Source organism: Sander lucioperca, chromosome 12 (assembly GCF_008315115.2).
Source record: "Sander lucioperca isolate FBNREF2018 chromosome 12, SLUC_FBN_1.2, whole genome shotgun sequence".
NCBI lineage: Eukaryota > Metazoa > Chordata > Actinopteri > Perciformes > Percidae > Sander > Sander lucioperca.
In genome coordinates this window covers 22,562,554-22,578,098 of record NC_050184.1, presented here as the reverse complement: position 1 = coordinate 22,578,098, position 15,545 = coordinate 22,562,554, and the positions used below count along the sequence as shown (strand labels likewise).

Here is a 15,545-nt window from a genome sequence, read left to right as displayed (position 1 = left end):
CGTTTTCTTTTGCGGGGTGCAAATGTTCCATCAAAACAAGTTCCTTCCTGAGACTATTTAGCAGAGCCACCATCGCTGCGTCTGGAGCTTAGCGCCGCCCAAGACCATTGTGATTGGTTTAAAGAAATGCAAACAACCCAGACAGTTTTTCACCTATCCCAGAATGCATCTATGGTGTAGCCAGACCTTCCTCCATAGCACTGTGGAGATGGACATGAGCGACTACTCTTTGTCTTACTTCTGTTTGGTGAATAATCATACTTTAACTTTGGGAACTATAAAAAAAATGACAAAATGGCAAAAGAACGAACACGAGTTTCCAGGGTGAAGGTTTTAAAATTATATTGTTATATTAGATTTTGCATAGTTTTGGGTAACTTCTGGCCCTTCTAGCCACACCCGTTGGTACCTGGGGCTGGGTCTGAACTTCCTTGCGCTGCCCGGTGTGTTGGTGGTGTTGGTATTGTGTTCGGTGCTGTCGTCGGTGCGGCCCACACCGCTGTCCAGATCCTGGCTGTTGGGCAGCAGTGGAGCCAGGATGAGCAGGGGGGGCAGTGGCACCTCCTTCTCTCCTCGCTCTCTTTCCTCCTCTTCCTCTTCCTCCTCCACGTCACAGGCCGGACCTCCTCCCCCCCGACTGCAGAGGCGGTAGTATCCGGAGGGGGGGGCAGGAGGGAGGGAGAGAGTCAGCTCCATGTCTTCCTCCGGACCAACAGGGTTTTCATTCTGGAAGGATGCAGACACAAATGAACTCATTTTTAAACTTAATGAAATGTAATAACCATGGTAACCCCAAAGTCAGTGGGAGGGGGGGTGGGGTGTCGAACTATTGAAGGAGACACTCTAATACATAGTAGGTTGGGTTTATTGCTTGTTGGCTTAGTTTTTGTCTCATTGGTTTGATTTCTTGTGTGTGTGTGTGTGTGTGTGTGTGTGTGTGTGTGTGTGTGTGTGTGACCTTGCCGGAAGAAACTGGGTCACCTGGGATACGTATCTACACATGTTCATCCATCATCCCTTCATCCCCTCATCATTTCCTCTCTCTGATTCCCTCCGTCTCTTCTCAGCTGGTTCTTATAAAACACGTTGTGTTTGTCTGCAGTCACACATACTGCATTATTATTGCATACAGTAATAAATACATGGAATACATACCAATTACAGAGCTTTCCTTTTCACAGCTATATGTATGAATGCTTTATTCATAATGTCATTAAAGTTGAAGCGTTCCTCCTTAGTATATTTCATGAGAATTTTATTCTGAGTTAGATGGCCATATGTGTGGACATATGTCAATAATACGCACAACTCCATAAAAAAAGACATTTATAGAACATAATCCTGGGTGTTTCTGCTGTCTCTGCTCCCCCATCACTCCCTGCTTTATTTCCTCAGTGGATAAAACATCCATCCTCTCCTGTTCTCTCATTAGAGCAGAGTGTCAGAGTTGTCTGAATCCTGGCTGAGTGACTGCTCATTCACACACTGTGTGTGTGTGTGTGTGTGTGTGTGTGTAATGAATATGCTTTCTACAGTTCCTCTCTGTCAGCAGATGTGGACACACTCTGGGAGCTGCTGTCATACAGGAACATTTATCATGGCTGTGTGAATAATATTACACACAGAGTACACACAGCCATGAGTGTTGTGTGTATAACGGGTGTGTTGGGGAGAAAAATGGCTGACTGTGAGTGAATGCAGACTGAAGCTTGTGTTGGTATTAGGCTGTTAATGGTACAGAGCAGTGAGCTGCATACCCCCCCCTCCAAACCCCCCCTCTAATACAACCCACAGGAGCATTTCATATATGATCGCCCCCTAGTGGTGGTAGGAAATCCGTCCTCATATGTGTGTGTGTGTGTGTGTGTGTGTGTGTGTGTTTTTTTTTTTTTTTTTTTACAGTTATACATGGATATGTGCAGCATAGTTTCTTTTAAGGGCAGCTGGGAGGAGCTTTAGCTATGTTGTTATATTCATTTGGGTCTTATAGGGAATTTGTCCATCTTCTTCATTGGCCTTACATTCACCATACACAAGGATCAATCAGAGACAATGAGTTCAGTCAGCCAAGTATACTGAGTCCAGCATAAGAGTCTCTCAACGCAATTGACACTGTATTCTCGAGGAGGAGCACTGGTTCGGGTGAGCCAGCATGTCCTGACGGGACGTTTGCTGCGGGGTATACGATGGACGGCTGGGAGAAATGGCGTGTCGTGTGTCTCTCTGCTCTTTCCGTGGAGGACGTTGAGGATATCTACCTATTTGGAACCCTGATAACTGGAATGTTGCTGATTGGAGGATGCTTCGCTCTGGTTTATCGAAGAATTGGAAAGACTTTGGTAGCTGTCCAAAGCCCAAGGAAGCTGCCTGGCCTGACTGAAGCTGTCGAAAAAGCGATCAGTTCGCAAACTGGAACTATTAATCGCGTGATGGAAAACAACATGGTAATGACCCGCGGCTTGGATACCATCATGAGGAAGGTCATGGATTTGGAAAGAAAAATTGACCAGTTGAACAGTGTGTAGTTGGACAATAGAATGAATGTTTAAATTAGAGCAGCCATTCGCGTAGACAAAACAAATTTAATCTTTGGGCTCCCTTATCCTGAACGGCCTTGCCAAGGCCGTATCTTGGAACAAACAGTCACCCTGTTGGGGCTCTGCAAGCGAGACTCTCTTGGTTCCTCCCCCGTCTTCCCCACTGCCTGCTGATTGTCGTATCGGTTCTGGACTGTTCAAGGGTGTCACCATGGCAACGTGCTGTGTTTTCGCTATAACATTCTGCGGACTGGGTCACTAGTGGGACTGCCGGGCTGTGTGTTTCTCAGCAGGCCAAACTCCCCCAACCTACCCTCTCCCCAGTCCAACGCCTTCGCAGCCAAATGTGCAACTGTACATTTATGTTATGTTATGTTATGTTCAGCAGTGCAAATGTACTGTTTGTGTGCCTATGTGCTGAGGTGTTTTTTTCCTGTTCCCACACTGTTCTTATCTTTATGAGGATAGTCTGAGAGTTGCTTTTTTTTCCCTCTCCTCTCCTCATGTGATGCTGTATTCTCCCTGAGAGAGTTAAGAGAGAGTTGTTTTGGAGCCGCATATATGGCGACTCGGTGTGTCTGTGCGTGTTGCTTTAATGTGACATGCACCTACAGCACCAGGACAAATTCCTTGTGTGTGTAAACGTACTTGGCAATAAAGCTTTTTCTGATTCTGATTCTGATTCTGAGTTACGACACAATTGTGGGTTCACAAACAGAGTTTAAGTTTCCCTAGCGACAGACATAAAGTCGAAACTCGGTCTACCAAGATCTCCTCCAAAGTGAGCTCCGATCTAAGCTTTCCATGTGTCTTTATTCTCTCCTCACATGGGGGTGTCGTTTTGTTTCTAGGCAGAAACTGTTATCTCACAAACACACACGCCAAGGTCGGGGCCTCTGTGTGGTGCAACTTCCTCGTCTGTTCTCTTAAGTTTAACTGTCTTTCCTGTTTTTCTGTTTATCTGTCTGGTACACAATGCATTCTTATGCCATAAAAGGCTTAAGCTACCGTATAGTTAAAGGCTTAAGCTTAACCTTCTATGCGTCAGAGACATTTCCTTGAACCACTTCCTCAATGACTGCACACAGCTCTTTTATGAGCACAAATACAACTTTAACTGCTAATAATCTACAGTCTCTGAAATCAATCAATATTGGTAGCAGGGAAACAAACTTCCTGCCAAACCGTTCCATACATGTTATACATAACAGAAGGGAACACTGGAAAGGAAACTGTGGCTTTCATGAGTCTTTCCTCTGGTGTTGGCCATCTTTAGAAAGTAGGTTAAAGAAGTAGTAGCTGACGGATGAAACACGAGAGACGCTGTTACACCTCAACTTATGGATCTGGGTCTATTTCTGGAGCTGAAAACCAATAAATCCATTGTCACAGAAAAGGATTTACTCAGTAACCCCACCCCCATCCCCACCCTTTCCCCATTTGGCAGTCACAGTCTATGTTAGACCTGGGTTATTGTCCAGTTAAAACTGATCTTTGTTTGAGTGATCTGATATGGATGAGTAAAGGAATGGATCTCTTAATATCACCCTTTTCACCATGGATGGAGAAGTAAAAAATCTTTAACCAAACTTTCTGGGCTCAGTTCTTAATGTAAACATGAACCTGGTGCATTACAAAAATATCTGAGTGTTGCTCCTAGTTTGTTCAATATACAACGTTAGTTCTCTGAGAATCTCTTTTATATCCAGATAAACTGAGATTGGAACTGAAGTTTCTCTAACCTGATGATATTCATTCAGAAATGTAATCCAATCGGGAATGTAATCGATTCGAGAAATCACTGGCAATGACTAGCCCTACGTTTTTCACACTTGTTTCTGTTGCCTTATTTTAAACGTTTTTAATGCTTCTCTCAAGTGTGTTGTATGTTAGTATCAGACAGTTTAAGTCTGTTGTGTGTTAGTATCAGTTTAAGTGTGTTGTGTGCAGTGTTGGGAGTAACGCGTTACAAAAGTAACGCAATTACAGTAATGTATTCCTTTTTGCTGTAACGCAGTAATATAATGCATTACTAATTAAATTTCGGTAATATTATACTCGTTACAATCTCAGTAACGTGAGTTACAACGCATTTTAACGCAACATTTAGTGGTGCATTGTTTTTTTAAAGAATTCACCAACACCGCGACACATTTCTTCACAGGAAAAAAAAAAAGCTGTATTATTTTCTTGTCGCTGTATTAAATGGTTGAGATGACTGCAGAGACAGATACATTTGCGAGATGGATATTATTTTCAGGAGTTATTACACTGCGTTGAAGTGAGCTGTCCTGTTTCTGTTCCCGTGGTCAGAGCCAGAACCAGAGATGGTACGGACAGCATGTATGTCCCAACAGGTGACAGTACGTCAGCGGCTGACAGATATAAACATGTCGGGAATTAATGTTGAGGCTTGCTACACGTAAATATCATTGCATTTTTATCAGCCGTGGAGAGTAACTCTGCCTGTAGTGGAATGGCTTCGAATGACGACCAAAAGCGCTTGTCTTTTACTGTGACCATTTACTGTTCAATATGTTGCAGTTTTACAAACAAGAAAGTGAACAACTTGAGCCTGACGGACATGTTGCTTCTCAGTAAGCTAGCAAGAGTAGCTACACAACAGACAACTTCCGTGTAGCCTACTTCAAAATAAAAGCACTTCCTGTGACGGTTCGCAGTAAAACTAAATTACTGTTAAATAAGGTTGTGTAGGCTACCTTTTCACAAATCAGCTGTAAATCAAGTACTGTAAATAGTGAGTTTTAATCACACTATAATTGAACATTTCCATTAGTGTTTTAACCTAAACAACATGAATTTCTTACTGAAGTGCTATAAACAAACATTTTACAACAATGCCATACTTTTGAGTATTTTCATTTTCTCCTACTTGCCTATTATACGTTTTACTTATCTATTTTGTATAGCTTTAGTTACTTTGCATATTTATATTAATTATACAAAATATGAATAATCTATGATGTATTAAAGTGGATAAAGACGAGACTTTATTGATCCGGTGGTGAAATTCACAAGCTAGCTGCCAAATCAAACTTCCCCTGTTATTTTGGTGAAAGTAACTCAAAAGTAATGCAGAAGTAGTGTAACGCATTACAATTCAGAGACAGTAATATTGTAATATAACTAATTACTCTCAAATGACAGTAACTAGTAATCTATAATGTATTACATTTTGGAAGTAACTTGCCCAACACTGGTTGTGTGTTAGTATCAGTTTAAGTGTGTTGTGTTAGTATCAGTTTAAGTGTGTTGTGTGTTAGGATCAGTTTAAGTGGGTTGTGTGTTAGTATCAGTTTAAGTGGGTTGTGTGTTAGTATTAGACAGTTTAAGTGTGTTGTGTGTTAGGATCAGTTTAAGTGGGTTGTGTGTTAGTATCAGTTTAAGTGGGTTGTGTGTTAGTATTAGACAGTTTAAGTGTGTTGTGTGTTAGTATCAGACGGTTTAAGCGTGTTGTGAGCTGAAACAACACCTCTGTGTCTGGCCGGGCCAGCAGCAGGGAGAAGTTGATGTCCTCTCTGGTCAGGATGGTGACGGCTTCCTCTCTGTTCTGGATATCTACGCCGTTAATCTAGAGAAGAGAGGAGATATCACTTACTTTATTTTCATTACCAAAAGTCAGATCATACATACTGTATAAAATGTGAGTTTCGTAGTCTCGTTTATATCCACGACGTTCCACTTCCGGGATTGCTCCGTTGCTGCTGGAAAAGCCGCTGGATTTCACTCATTTAGGCCAGACATCCGTTGCCTTGGGCTTTTTTTGTGTTGCCGTTCTAACCTCCGGTGGATTTGTGAGGACTATGGTTAACTGCTCCTTAGATCTCTGCAGGGTAAATCCAGACAGCTAGCTAGACTATCTGTCCAATCTGAGTTTTCTGTTGCACGACTAAAACTACTTCTGAACATACACATGTTCCACCAAAACAAGTTCCTTCCTGAGACTATTTAGCAGAGGCACCGTGGCTCCGTCTGGAGCTTAGCCCCGCCCAAGATGATTGTGATTGGTTTAAAGAAATGCCAATAAACCAGAGCACGTTTTCCTCCCATCCCCAAATGCCATGTGGAGTAGCCAGACCCTCATCCAGCGTGCTTTGGAGGAAGGTCTGGCAAAGCCAGACTACTCCCGTCATAACTACTGACCTATGGGAGTGTTTTTTCGGGAGAAGAGTCTCGGATGCTTCATAAGAAAACCAGTAACTGTTCCACCAACATTCAGCTTTATAGACCAGCAGTAGGATTTTAAACCCCGTCCTGTGACTAGCAGGAAGCCTGATTCTGTCTGAACCGTGTGCCATGTAGAGAAGTTGTTTCTGTAACGACGTTTTTAGGAGAGGCCACAGCTGTCCAGAAGGTTTTCATCTCTGTGGTGACGGGTGTCATGGGAACCGCTGCTGACATCATTCATCCAGGCCCAGTAACCATGGCGATGCCAGGTGCTGCTGTGCTATTCTTCACCTTCCACATCTTTAGCTTTTCCCTTTTCCCCCTGACTCTGTTTCAGTGGGGGGGTCGGAGGATAACGAGCCGAGAAAAAAAAGATAAATTTATTCTCTCTCGTTTTTCATTTTCAAACTCTCTTAGAAAGGAGAGTCCACACACCCAGGGGGATGAAGCTACAAACATAGATTTAACAGGATATAAAAAAGGTCAAAATCCTAATTAAACTCCCACTGACTGCTCCTTTTATAAACTAATACTGAGTTATTTATAATAAACTCAATCAATCCTATCAAATAATCAACTCTAAGTTACGACTCTAATGGAGTGATTTTAAATAAATGTTGGTACCCAAATACTTCCAGTTCTACTCACCTCATTTAGGAGATTTTTGGTTAATAACCAACTAACGCTTTGGCTGTGACAATTTACTTAGGACCAAATACTTTTGTAGTAGTTGAAATGGCATTTGTGAAGGTTTTATAATTGTAAGATGTGTGTGCAAATTGACAAAGATTTCTGAAGTTGAAGGTTTTTAAACTGCATGTACATGAGTGTTGATAGATGCTACATGATACCTTTATTTCGTGTAAGCAAGAAGTATGTTCACTTTCTTTAATTGTTTTCTTTCCTTTTCCTGCTTCGGACTTCCTGGAGGCAACAGTATATCTGCTTTATTATATTATATTATATATATTTATACTTATGTTTCCTTTCATCACTGGCAGTCATCTGTCTTTGGACACAAAGATATATATATATATATATATATATATATATATCTTTGGCCAGCCGTGTCCTCTCTCTCGCTGGACTGATGATTGGTTACCTGCATCCTAAGGTATAATTTCCACTGGGGACTTTTATAACTAGTTTGATATTATTTTATTTATAAGTCTCGGTGATCGGCCGCTATTTAAAGCGATAAAGAAAGTAAGAGATCTTGTATCTTATACGTAGTTTATTAGCAGCCTACTATTCTTTCTGCCATCATTTATCATTGTGGTTAACATGGGGCTTAGCCCAAGAAAAATGTTCCACATTGTGGAACAGTAAAGTTTATCTTATCTTAATTATTTCCTGGAGTTTGTATCACCATTTTGGGGAGTACGTAGTTTTGTGTCCCCCCACAAACCAAAGTTAACCCCTTGCCTGCATCAGTTTGAGTTGATGGGCCAATCAGAGAGCCCAGTGTCTCCACTCACTCAGCATCGCAGAGACTTTCTCCAGATTTCCACTGAATGCAAAACGTCTGCGGAACGGCTCCGTGCTCCGCCGTCCGTCAATACCCACTAGGTCCGGAATTTTTGCGGCACGGCTGCGGCCATGACTGACAGCTATAGTCATGAGGACCCACGTGACCCAAGCGAATTCACGTAGAATAGAACCACAAAACAAACAACAGTTAGTTTCCATCCAGAGGAGTAGAGGGGAAACAACTCTGTGCTGCGTTTTCAAGGTGTAGTGCAGGGAAATATGATCTGCCGTGAGCATGGTGTATTTTATTTTGAAAATTAACCGGATGTTTATTTTGTTTCTGTGCTTGACTTCCTGTCCCGCACTATCTGCCCTGTGCTGAATTGCTGCGGAGCTCTCCGGCGTCCGGCAAAAATAGAAGCTCTGCATATCTGCTCCAGAGGGCTGTGGACCGCCGGAGCTGGGACGGAGTCGGAACGCAGCCGTTGACTTTAACGGAAACCTAATGACTCCGCCGCCGTTCCGAAGTCGTTCCGGAGCCGTTCCGCAACCGTTCCGCATCCAGTGGAAATTGGGGTTTAGGGTTTAATATGTTGGTGCTCCCTTACAGAGCCACTCAGGGTTTTAAAGTCTCCTTCAGACACGTTTTAAGACTTGGAGGCCGCTAAGCTTATGAATAGTCAACCTGATCTCACAGAATTCCGTGAAATGAACACGGCCCCTTAACTCAAAATCCGTGGCAGTTTCACGGAATCGGCGAAAATTCGTGATGGGCCCAAGGAACAATTCCGTGAAATGAATACAGCCCCTTAAGTTAAGGAAAAGGTTGTGGTAGAACAATGGGGCGGTTGGGTTAAGGACAACAACGGATGGTTGAGTTTAGTAAAAGAAGAACGGGATGGTTGCATTTAGTAAATCAACAAAGCGACAGTTCGGTTTAGAAAACGTGACACGTGGGACACGATCCCCGGTCTCCTGGGTGAAAGTCCTGTGTTGTTTGACCCATCCACCCCACCAACCAACCTCCCTACACAGATTTTTGGGCTTTCATACTACTCGCTACCATAGTCGCACTTAATGCTACATCATCTTCTCATTGACTTTACATTGGCATTGTTTTCCGTGGTGGCCACACGGAATTTTCACACATTCTGTGCTACCACCACGTAATGCTGTGTTAACAGTTTGTGATGAATAGTAGTCGATTTAAAAAGCAGCTGAATCATCTGTTGTGCTTTAAACTTGTGTCTTATGTCTGTTCTCTTAATGTGTTTTGTAACTGCTTTATTTACTCGACTGCATTACATTTTCTTTGACAGTGAAGCACTGTGTAAGGACAGATGCAGGATCTCTGCTGCGTTACAGGAGTTTATTTAGATGGAAGTATGAACTGATCTTAATAAATACTGATAATAATCGTATGGTGGTTTCAGTCTGACAAACAGCTGAACAGAGACGATTGTCTCTCTCTCTCTCTCTCTCTCTCTCTCTCTCTTTGTCTATTTTTAGGACAGCAGTAACTGGGCTGCTTACTGCTCTCTCTGATTGGCCGAGACTGTCCCGGGGGTTCAGGTATACATTTAGAAACTCTTTCTAACCCTCAGAGAGCCGGTTCATTTATCAGAGGACAGGTTTGTGTTTCAGTCTGAACCCTGAAGGTCAACATTCACCTTTCATCCATCACTCAGACACTTTAATTGATTTAAGGTCATTTGAAAAGGTCTAAAGTTTGTCCCGAGGCGGACGCTAAAGGAGAAGTCACAGGCTCGTTAAAGTTTAAAGGGTTGAACCTCTGGGGACAAAGATACAAAGATAAGGCTCAATGAAGGGAAAGAAAATGGAGATCTTATCTTGTTTTTCAGCATGTTTTTGCTAGTTTATGTAACTCACGTTACTCTGCGTACTTTTCGGGCTCAGTGTGCAAGAAACTAACACTAATCTTAATGCTTAGGGACTGAAAGCTGCCAAAGCTGAACATTATATTCCAAAACATATATGTTTATTTTTAAAGCAGATTTTAAATTACATTGTAACAATTTAACAATTTGCCCTTATGAAATCCAATCGCGGCACGGCTGTCTTGGAACGCAATAGATAGACGGTGGTGGAATGCCCCGACACTTAAATTCAACTAAAATGTAACTGAACAATCAGTGTTGGACCTACAGTCTGTTGAGATGCCTCTCCAAACGCAGAAACCAAGTGCAGTCACACCATAAAACATTGAGACACGTTGAGAAAAAAGATCCGTATTTTGCCGTAATCCAATGACACGAAAAAAAAGTAATCCACAGCGATCATTAGATCCACAAAAAGGGTCACGGTGTATCCAGCAAGGCCGATATGAGCGTCACATTCACCAGCCAGCTTCAAACAGGTGAACGAGGCCTCTCCACTTCGCCGTTTAAACAAAGTGGAATAAAAATATAAAAGTCCAAATCTACACAAAACCCGCAATCAATTAGTAAGCTGACATCACATTTATATACATGGCATTTAGGAAACCTTTATTGCAAGGTTGACACGGCAAGATGTCCAGACTAGTGTGTTTTTTGCGTCCTGCTGCTCCCATGGTCAACCAGGTAATATTTTTTTTACTAAAGCAGTATATGAAATCTGATGTATTACCTACCACCATTTAGTTGTTTTGTGTTATTTAAGATATTTATAAAATATCTGGTCATGCCACATGTAATTATTCCACTCGTTTTTTAAACAATGCAATTTTGGGGGGCAGTGATCGCCCTGTCCCCCAACAAACTCATGGGTCAGACCCATCTGGTAGCGAAGGAGGGCCAAGACTAAGAGCTTGAAATTTTGCTGTTTTCATGAATACAAAAGTTGGGTGACTAAAAAATGTTGGGTGCCCCTCCCCTCAACAAAGAATAAAAAGACATGACCCTCCCCTATTTTCCTCCGGTGGTCCATTCCATAAATACCTAACGGTCCCTTAACAACATTTTAGTGTCTAGTTACATGTTGTTGTGTGTCTGCTGTGTGTACCTGCAGTATTCGGTCTCCCTCTCTGATTCGTCCGTTCTTTGCTGCTACGCTGTTTGGATTTACCTAAAGATGGAAAGATACAGAGAAAAAGAAAGTTAAAGAGAGAGAGACAGAGTTAAAGGGAAAGAAAGCACTTGGATACCAAGTGAACAGATGGATAAATAAATGAGTTTATGAATTACGAACCAAATAAATGAATCCATGAATTAGTAAATGATTTCAGCAGAAAGAACAGAGAGCGAGAGAGAGGGAGAGGGAGAGAGATGAATCATTTAAAGGATGAAAAAATGAATAAGGTGATTAATGGATGGAATACATAAATGAAGAGGTAAGAAAATATGAAAGGCTGAAAGAAGAGAAAGAAATGAAGAAAGCAGGAGTTTCACCTTCATGAGTGAAAAGATAAACAAGTCAGTAAATGAACGAGGGAGTAAACGCTGAGTATTTGAAGAGGAAGAAGAGGATGAAGAGATGAAAATATGAAGGGATGAAGAGATGAGAGGATGAGAGGATGAGAGGATGAAGAGATGAAAGGATGAAGGGATGAAAGGATGTCTGAGCATCACCTCTCCAACATAAATCCCGAGATCGTCTTCGTCGTCAGTGCGGTAGCAGACAGTCAGACCCAGTTTCTCCCGCTGGCTCGATTTATACAGAGACACTTCCTTTTTATAAAGAGACACTTCCTGTTATACAGAGACACTTCCTGTTATACAGAGAGACTTTCTGTTTATACAGAGGCACTTCCTGTTATACAGAGACACTTCCTGCAGGAAGAGAAGAATGTGGATGGTTTTGTTACAGGAACATTATGAAAGCTGTGGATGGTTTTGCAGTAAAAGCAGAAATGTGTGTTTTCTTGTTGAGTTATTTTGGGTTCCTCACCTCGTACTGCAGGGCGTCCCGTCGGTCCACCTCGTGGTTGGAGACGTCAAAATAATCGTCGGGGTCGTTGAACTCAAACACACAGCTGAAACACACAACAATCAATCCCATAATATCCATCAGTGTTTTCCATTTTTTGTTTGTCCTGCTTTAGGGGTAAATCCCTCCAGAAAATATACACATAACATGTAACAGACATCATAGTATAGATCTTCTATATGTGAAATTGTTTTATTAACGGACAACATGTTGGACGTACAACTGGTTGATGGCGTCCATCTCTTCAGCGGGAGGGGAGGGGGGAGGGGGGGGAGAGCCTCTCTGATCGCCATGGTGATGACCTCTGGTGTTCTGGAAGCTGATGTCTGTCTGCGTGGCGTTGTCAACACAGTCGGGGATCGCTACCATGGCAACAGAGCAGACAGAGCCGCTGCCATTAGCATTAGCGCTGCACGCTAAAGTTCCTGAGAGGATGGGGTGGAAGAACACACAGAAATAATAATATATTATGTATGTATGTGTATATATATATATATATATACACACACACACACACACACACACACACACATCAGTGAGAAAAACCTAAAACTTCTGACTTCATCCATCACAAAACCCAAATGAAAGGGACGTCAATGTTTCTCTGAATCAATAATCGGCTGGTAAACATTATGTCTTTTAAAAGTGGCTTAAATGTGAGATCTGGATTAGATCCTCAGAAGTTTCTCTGACTTGACTCGAGAGTTGAGACTCTGAGACTCTGAGACTCAGGACACTGAGACTCGAGACTCTGAAGGCCAATTCAGACCAAAGAATCGCGACAAGACGAAACGTCACAGAAAAAAGTTTCAGTGGTCTGAACCGGCCCGTCTCAGCTCGACTCAAGCCAGCTGATGGCTTCGCTAAGACTCAGCTGTTCAAGTCTCCAGAGACTGGTTTTAGAACGTAAGAGATATCTCCTGTTTCAACAGCCAATAGAGAAGTCAGCTGATGGAGTCTCCAGAGGCTGGTTTTAGAATGTAAGAGATGTCTCCTGTTTCAACTGTCAATAGAGTAGTCAGCTATAAACTACCGAAATAAAATGATCCATAATCTATTTTATTTTTATTTTAACTGCTGGTCGACATGGCAGAGTTAGTGTAACTAACGTTATACAGTCAAGCTACCTAGAGAGTGACTGAAGAGAGAGAGAGTGCCCAACAGTGTCAGAAAATAACAGTGAATCAGAGAGATAAAACATTTTTGCCGATTGATCAGTAGAAATGCATCTGCATCTAAATATCACTAATGTTAACCACATTCATATTTGGACAAAACAAATGATATATCCAGCTACAAAAAAGCCTAAAAGTCGGATGTCAGAACGGAAGTACAAAGAGGCATTGCTATGGAGATGATACACCATCTCGTCGCATTGGTGTGAACTGGCAGCAGACCGGCTTGTTGCAAGAAGTTGCAAGTTTACACTCATCTCGTCACAAGTCTTTGTGCTGAACTGGGCTTAAGACTTGACACTATGAGACTTGAGACTTTGAGACTATGAGACTCTGAGATTTGAAGAGTAGTTTTTGTAAAACATACAATACATGCCTAATACCCACATTTAGGACTGACATGCAGCGCCTTTAGTGAGAGAGAACAGAAAGAAACTCAAGACAATCAAAGCAGAAGGAAGCCATGAAGCAAACAGGAATCTTTTTTTTTATTACATGTTGTGTGTTTGCTTTAATAAATGGAAGAGGAAAGAAGTTAAGTGATCACACAGTTATTTGATATTATAGAAGATGAGAGGGAAAGAGGAGAGGAAATGTCAGGAGATATGAGAGGGGAAAAGATAAAAGATGAGAAAATGTGAAGAGGATGAGACCATTAGATGAGATGTGAGGCGGCAAGATCATGGGAAAGACAAGAAAGAGGATGAAGCGAGGTTTGGATCAGAAGTAATGAAGAGAGATATTAGAGGATGAAATGGAAGGAGAAGATTCCCATCTGATAGCACCTTCACCATATTTCCATCCACACGTTTTCAATCTGACGCGTTTATGCGTTAAGCGCTGATGGAAACCTAATTTGCTGAAATGATAATGAATTTCATTTGTGGTCATTTTATGGTTGCAACCCGCAGAAGTTTTTAGGTAATTTCATCTTTCTTTGCAGACATGGGTTTCAACAATGACCGATAAGAGTGGAGGAACAAGGAGACGAGAGGCTTTTTAAATCAATCAGTGAAATATAATGGCGATTGTAGACACTGCAACGAGTTTTTATTGGCTTTAAAGCTGTTGGATGGAAACCCACTTTCACCGGCTTTATTCACATGAATGCTTTTAGCATTTCAGATCATTTGATTGACAATGAGAAAGAAAAGAAAGAGGAAGTAAAGGCTCTGACTAGGGCTGGGTATTGAACCACCACTTCCATACCGCTTCCTGGACATCAGGGCACAAATCTTTGTGTTTATGTTCCAGCTCCGACTACGTGAATGTCTCTGTGTGATGTAGAGTTTTTCCTGTATGTCTCTACGTCATGTAACGTTAGACAGCCAATCACAAACATTATTAGATCTTGGTATAAGCATGCTGCATGCTGATTGGCTCTGACGCTGATGAGATTTCAAATTCGGTGAAATATAAAACATATCAGTAAGACGTGTTGTACCTTTCCTCCTGTGACTCCTGCGGGACGACCCCAGCTGCTGCAAAGGCTGCTGGGAGATTTGTGGTCTGTCCAGCGGGAGCTGAGAGGGTCTCCGTCCTCGGACCTGAAGATTCACGTTTTCTCTCGTTAATAACCAGGATTCATGGGGAAATAAAATTAAAATTACTGTGACTAAACTTAGGGTTCACAAGTCAGTAAAAGACTAGACTGCCTGCTGCTTCTCTAGTCTGGGACAGGGGGAAAGAGATGCTCCGTATTTCCTAAAACCAATCGCAAGCGTCCTGGGCGGTGCTAAATTCTGGAAACAGAAATAGTCCTTGGAAAATAGATGTAGAAGGAGAAGGATGTTAACAAAAATAATAATTTATTTTATTTGTTTGCGCCTTTCAAGACACCCAAGCTTTTGTGTGAGTGATCTGTTTTATTACTGAGGATGCAACATTCCTCTCTCACAGCAGACATTAAAACTCCTCATGGTGATATGAATTATTTGAGTGGAAAGAGGAAACCACCAAGAGCATCCAGCTACCTGTCATGCTTTAAAAGACTTTCACACGTATCAAACCTTTGTCACATAAATCAGAGATTAAAAGCTGTGACAGTCTGGAAGAAATATTCTCTCTCTAACATCAGCTTTATGGGAGAGGAACATTATTAAAGATGAATTATGGGATGGAGGGATGGAGTCATGGAGTATTACCTTTATGTTTCCATGTCTGTCCATCGGCCGCAGGGAGTCACTCCGTCCTTTCTGCTAACGAGTGACAGAGACAGATGTTAGGAGACAGAGAGACGGAGACAGAT

General features: G+C 42.0%; 1 protein-coding gene across 1 annotated transcript in view; it reads right to left on the bottom strand.

Moving 5' to 3' along the window:
- Nucleotides 1-15,545, bottom strand: part of LOC116060439 (PDZ domain-containing protein 4-like) — a 35,830-nt gene that overhangs the window by 7,168 nt on the left and 13,117 nt on the right. Inside the window, exons 2-9 of the mRNA XM_031313994.2 lie at nucleotides 15,442-15,495; nucleotides 14,742-14,844; nucleotides 12,343-12,547; nucleotides 12,084-12,168; nucleotides 11,765-11,863; nucleotides 11,199-11,261; nucleotides 6,031-6,129; nucleotides 410-726 (exon numbers count right to left, since the gene is read on the bottom strand). Of these exons, the coding sequence (XP_031169854.2) occupies nucleotides 410-726; nucleotides 6,031-6,129; nucleotides 11,199-11,261; nucleotides 11,765-11,863; nucleotides 12,084-12,168; nucleotides 12,343-12,547; nucleotides 14,742-14,844; nucleotides 15,442-15,495 (1,025 nt within the window). The remainder of the gene's footprint in view (nucleotides 1-409; nucleotides 727-6,030; nucleotides 6,130-11,198; nucleotides 11,262-11,764; nucleotides 11,864-12,083; nucleotides 12,169-12,342; nucleotides 12,548-14,741; nucleotides 14,845-15,441; nucleotides 15,496-15,545) is intronic.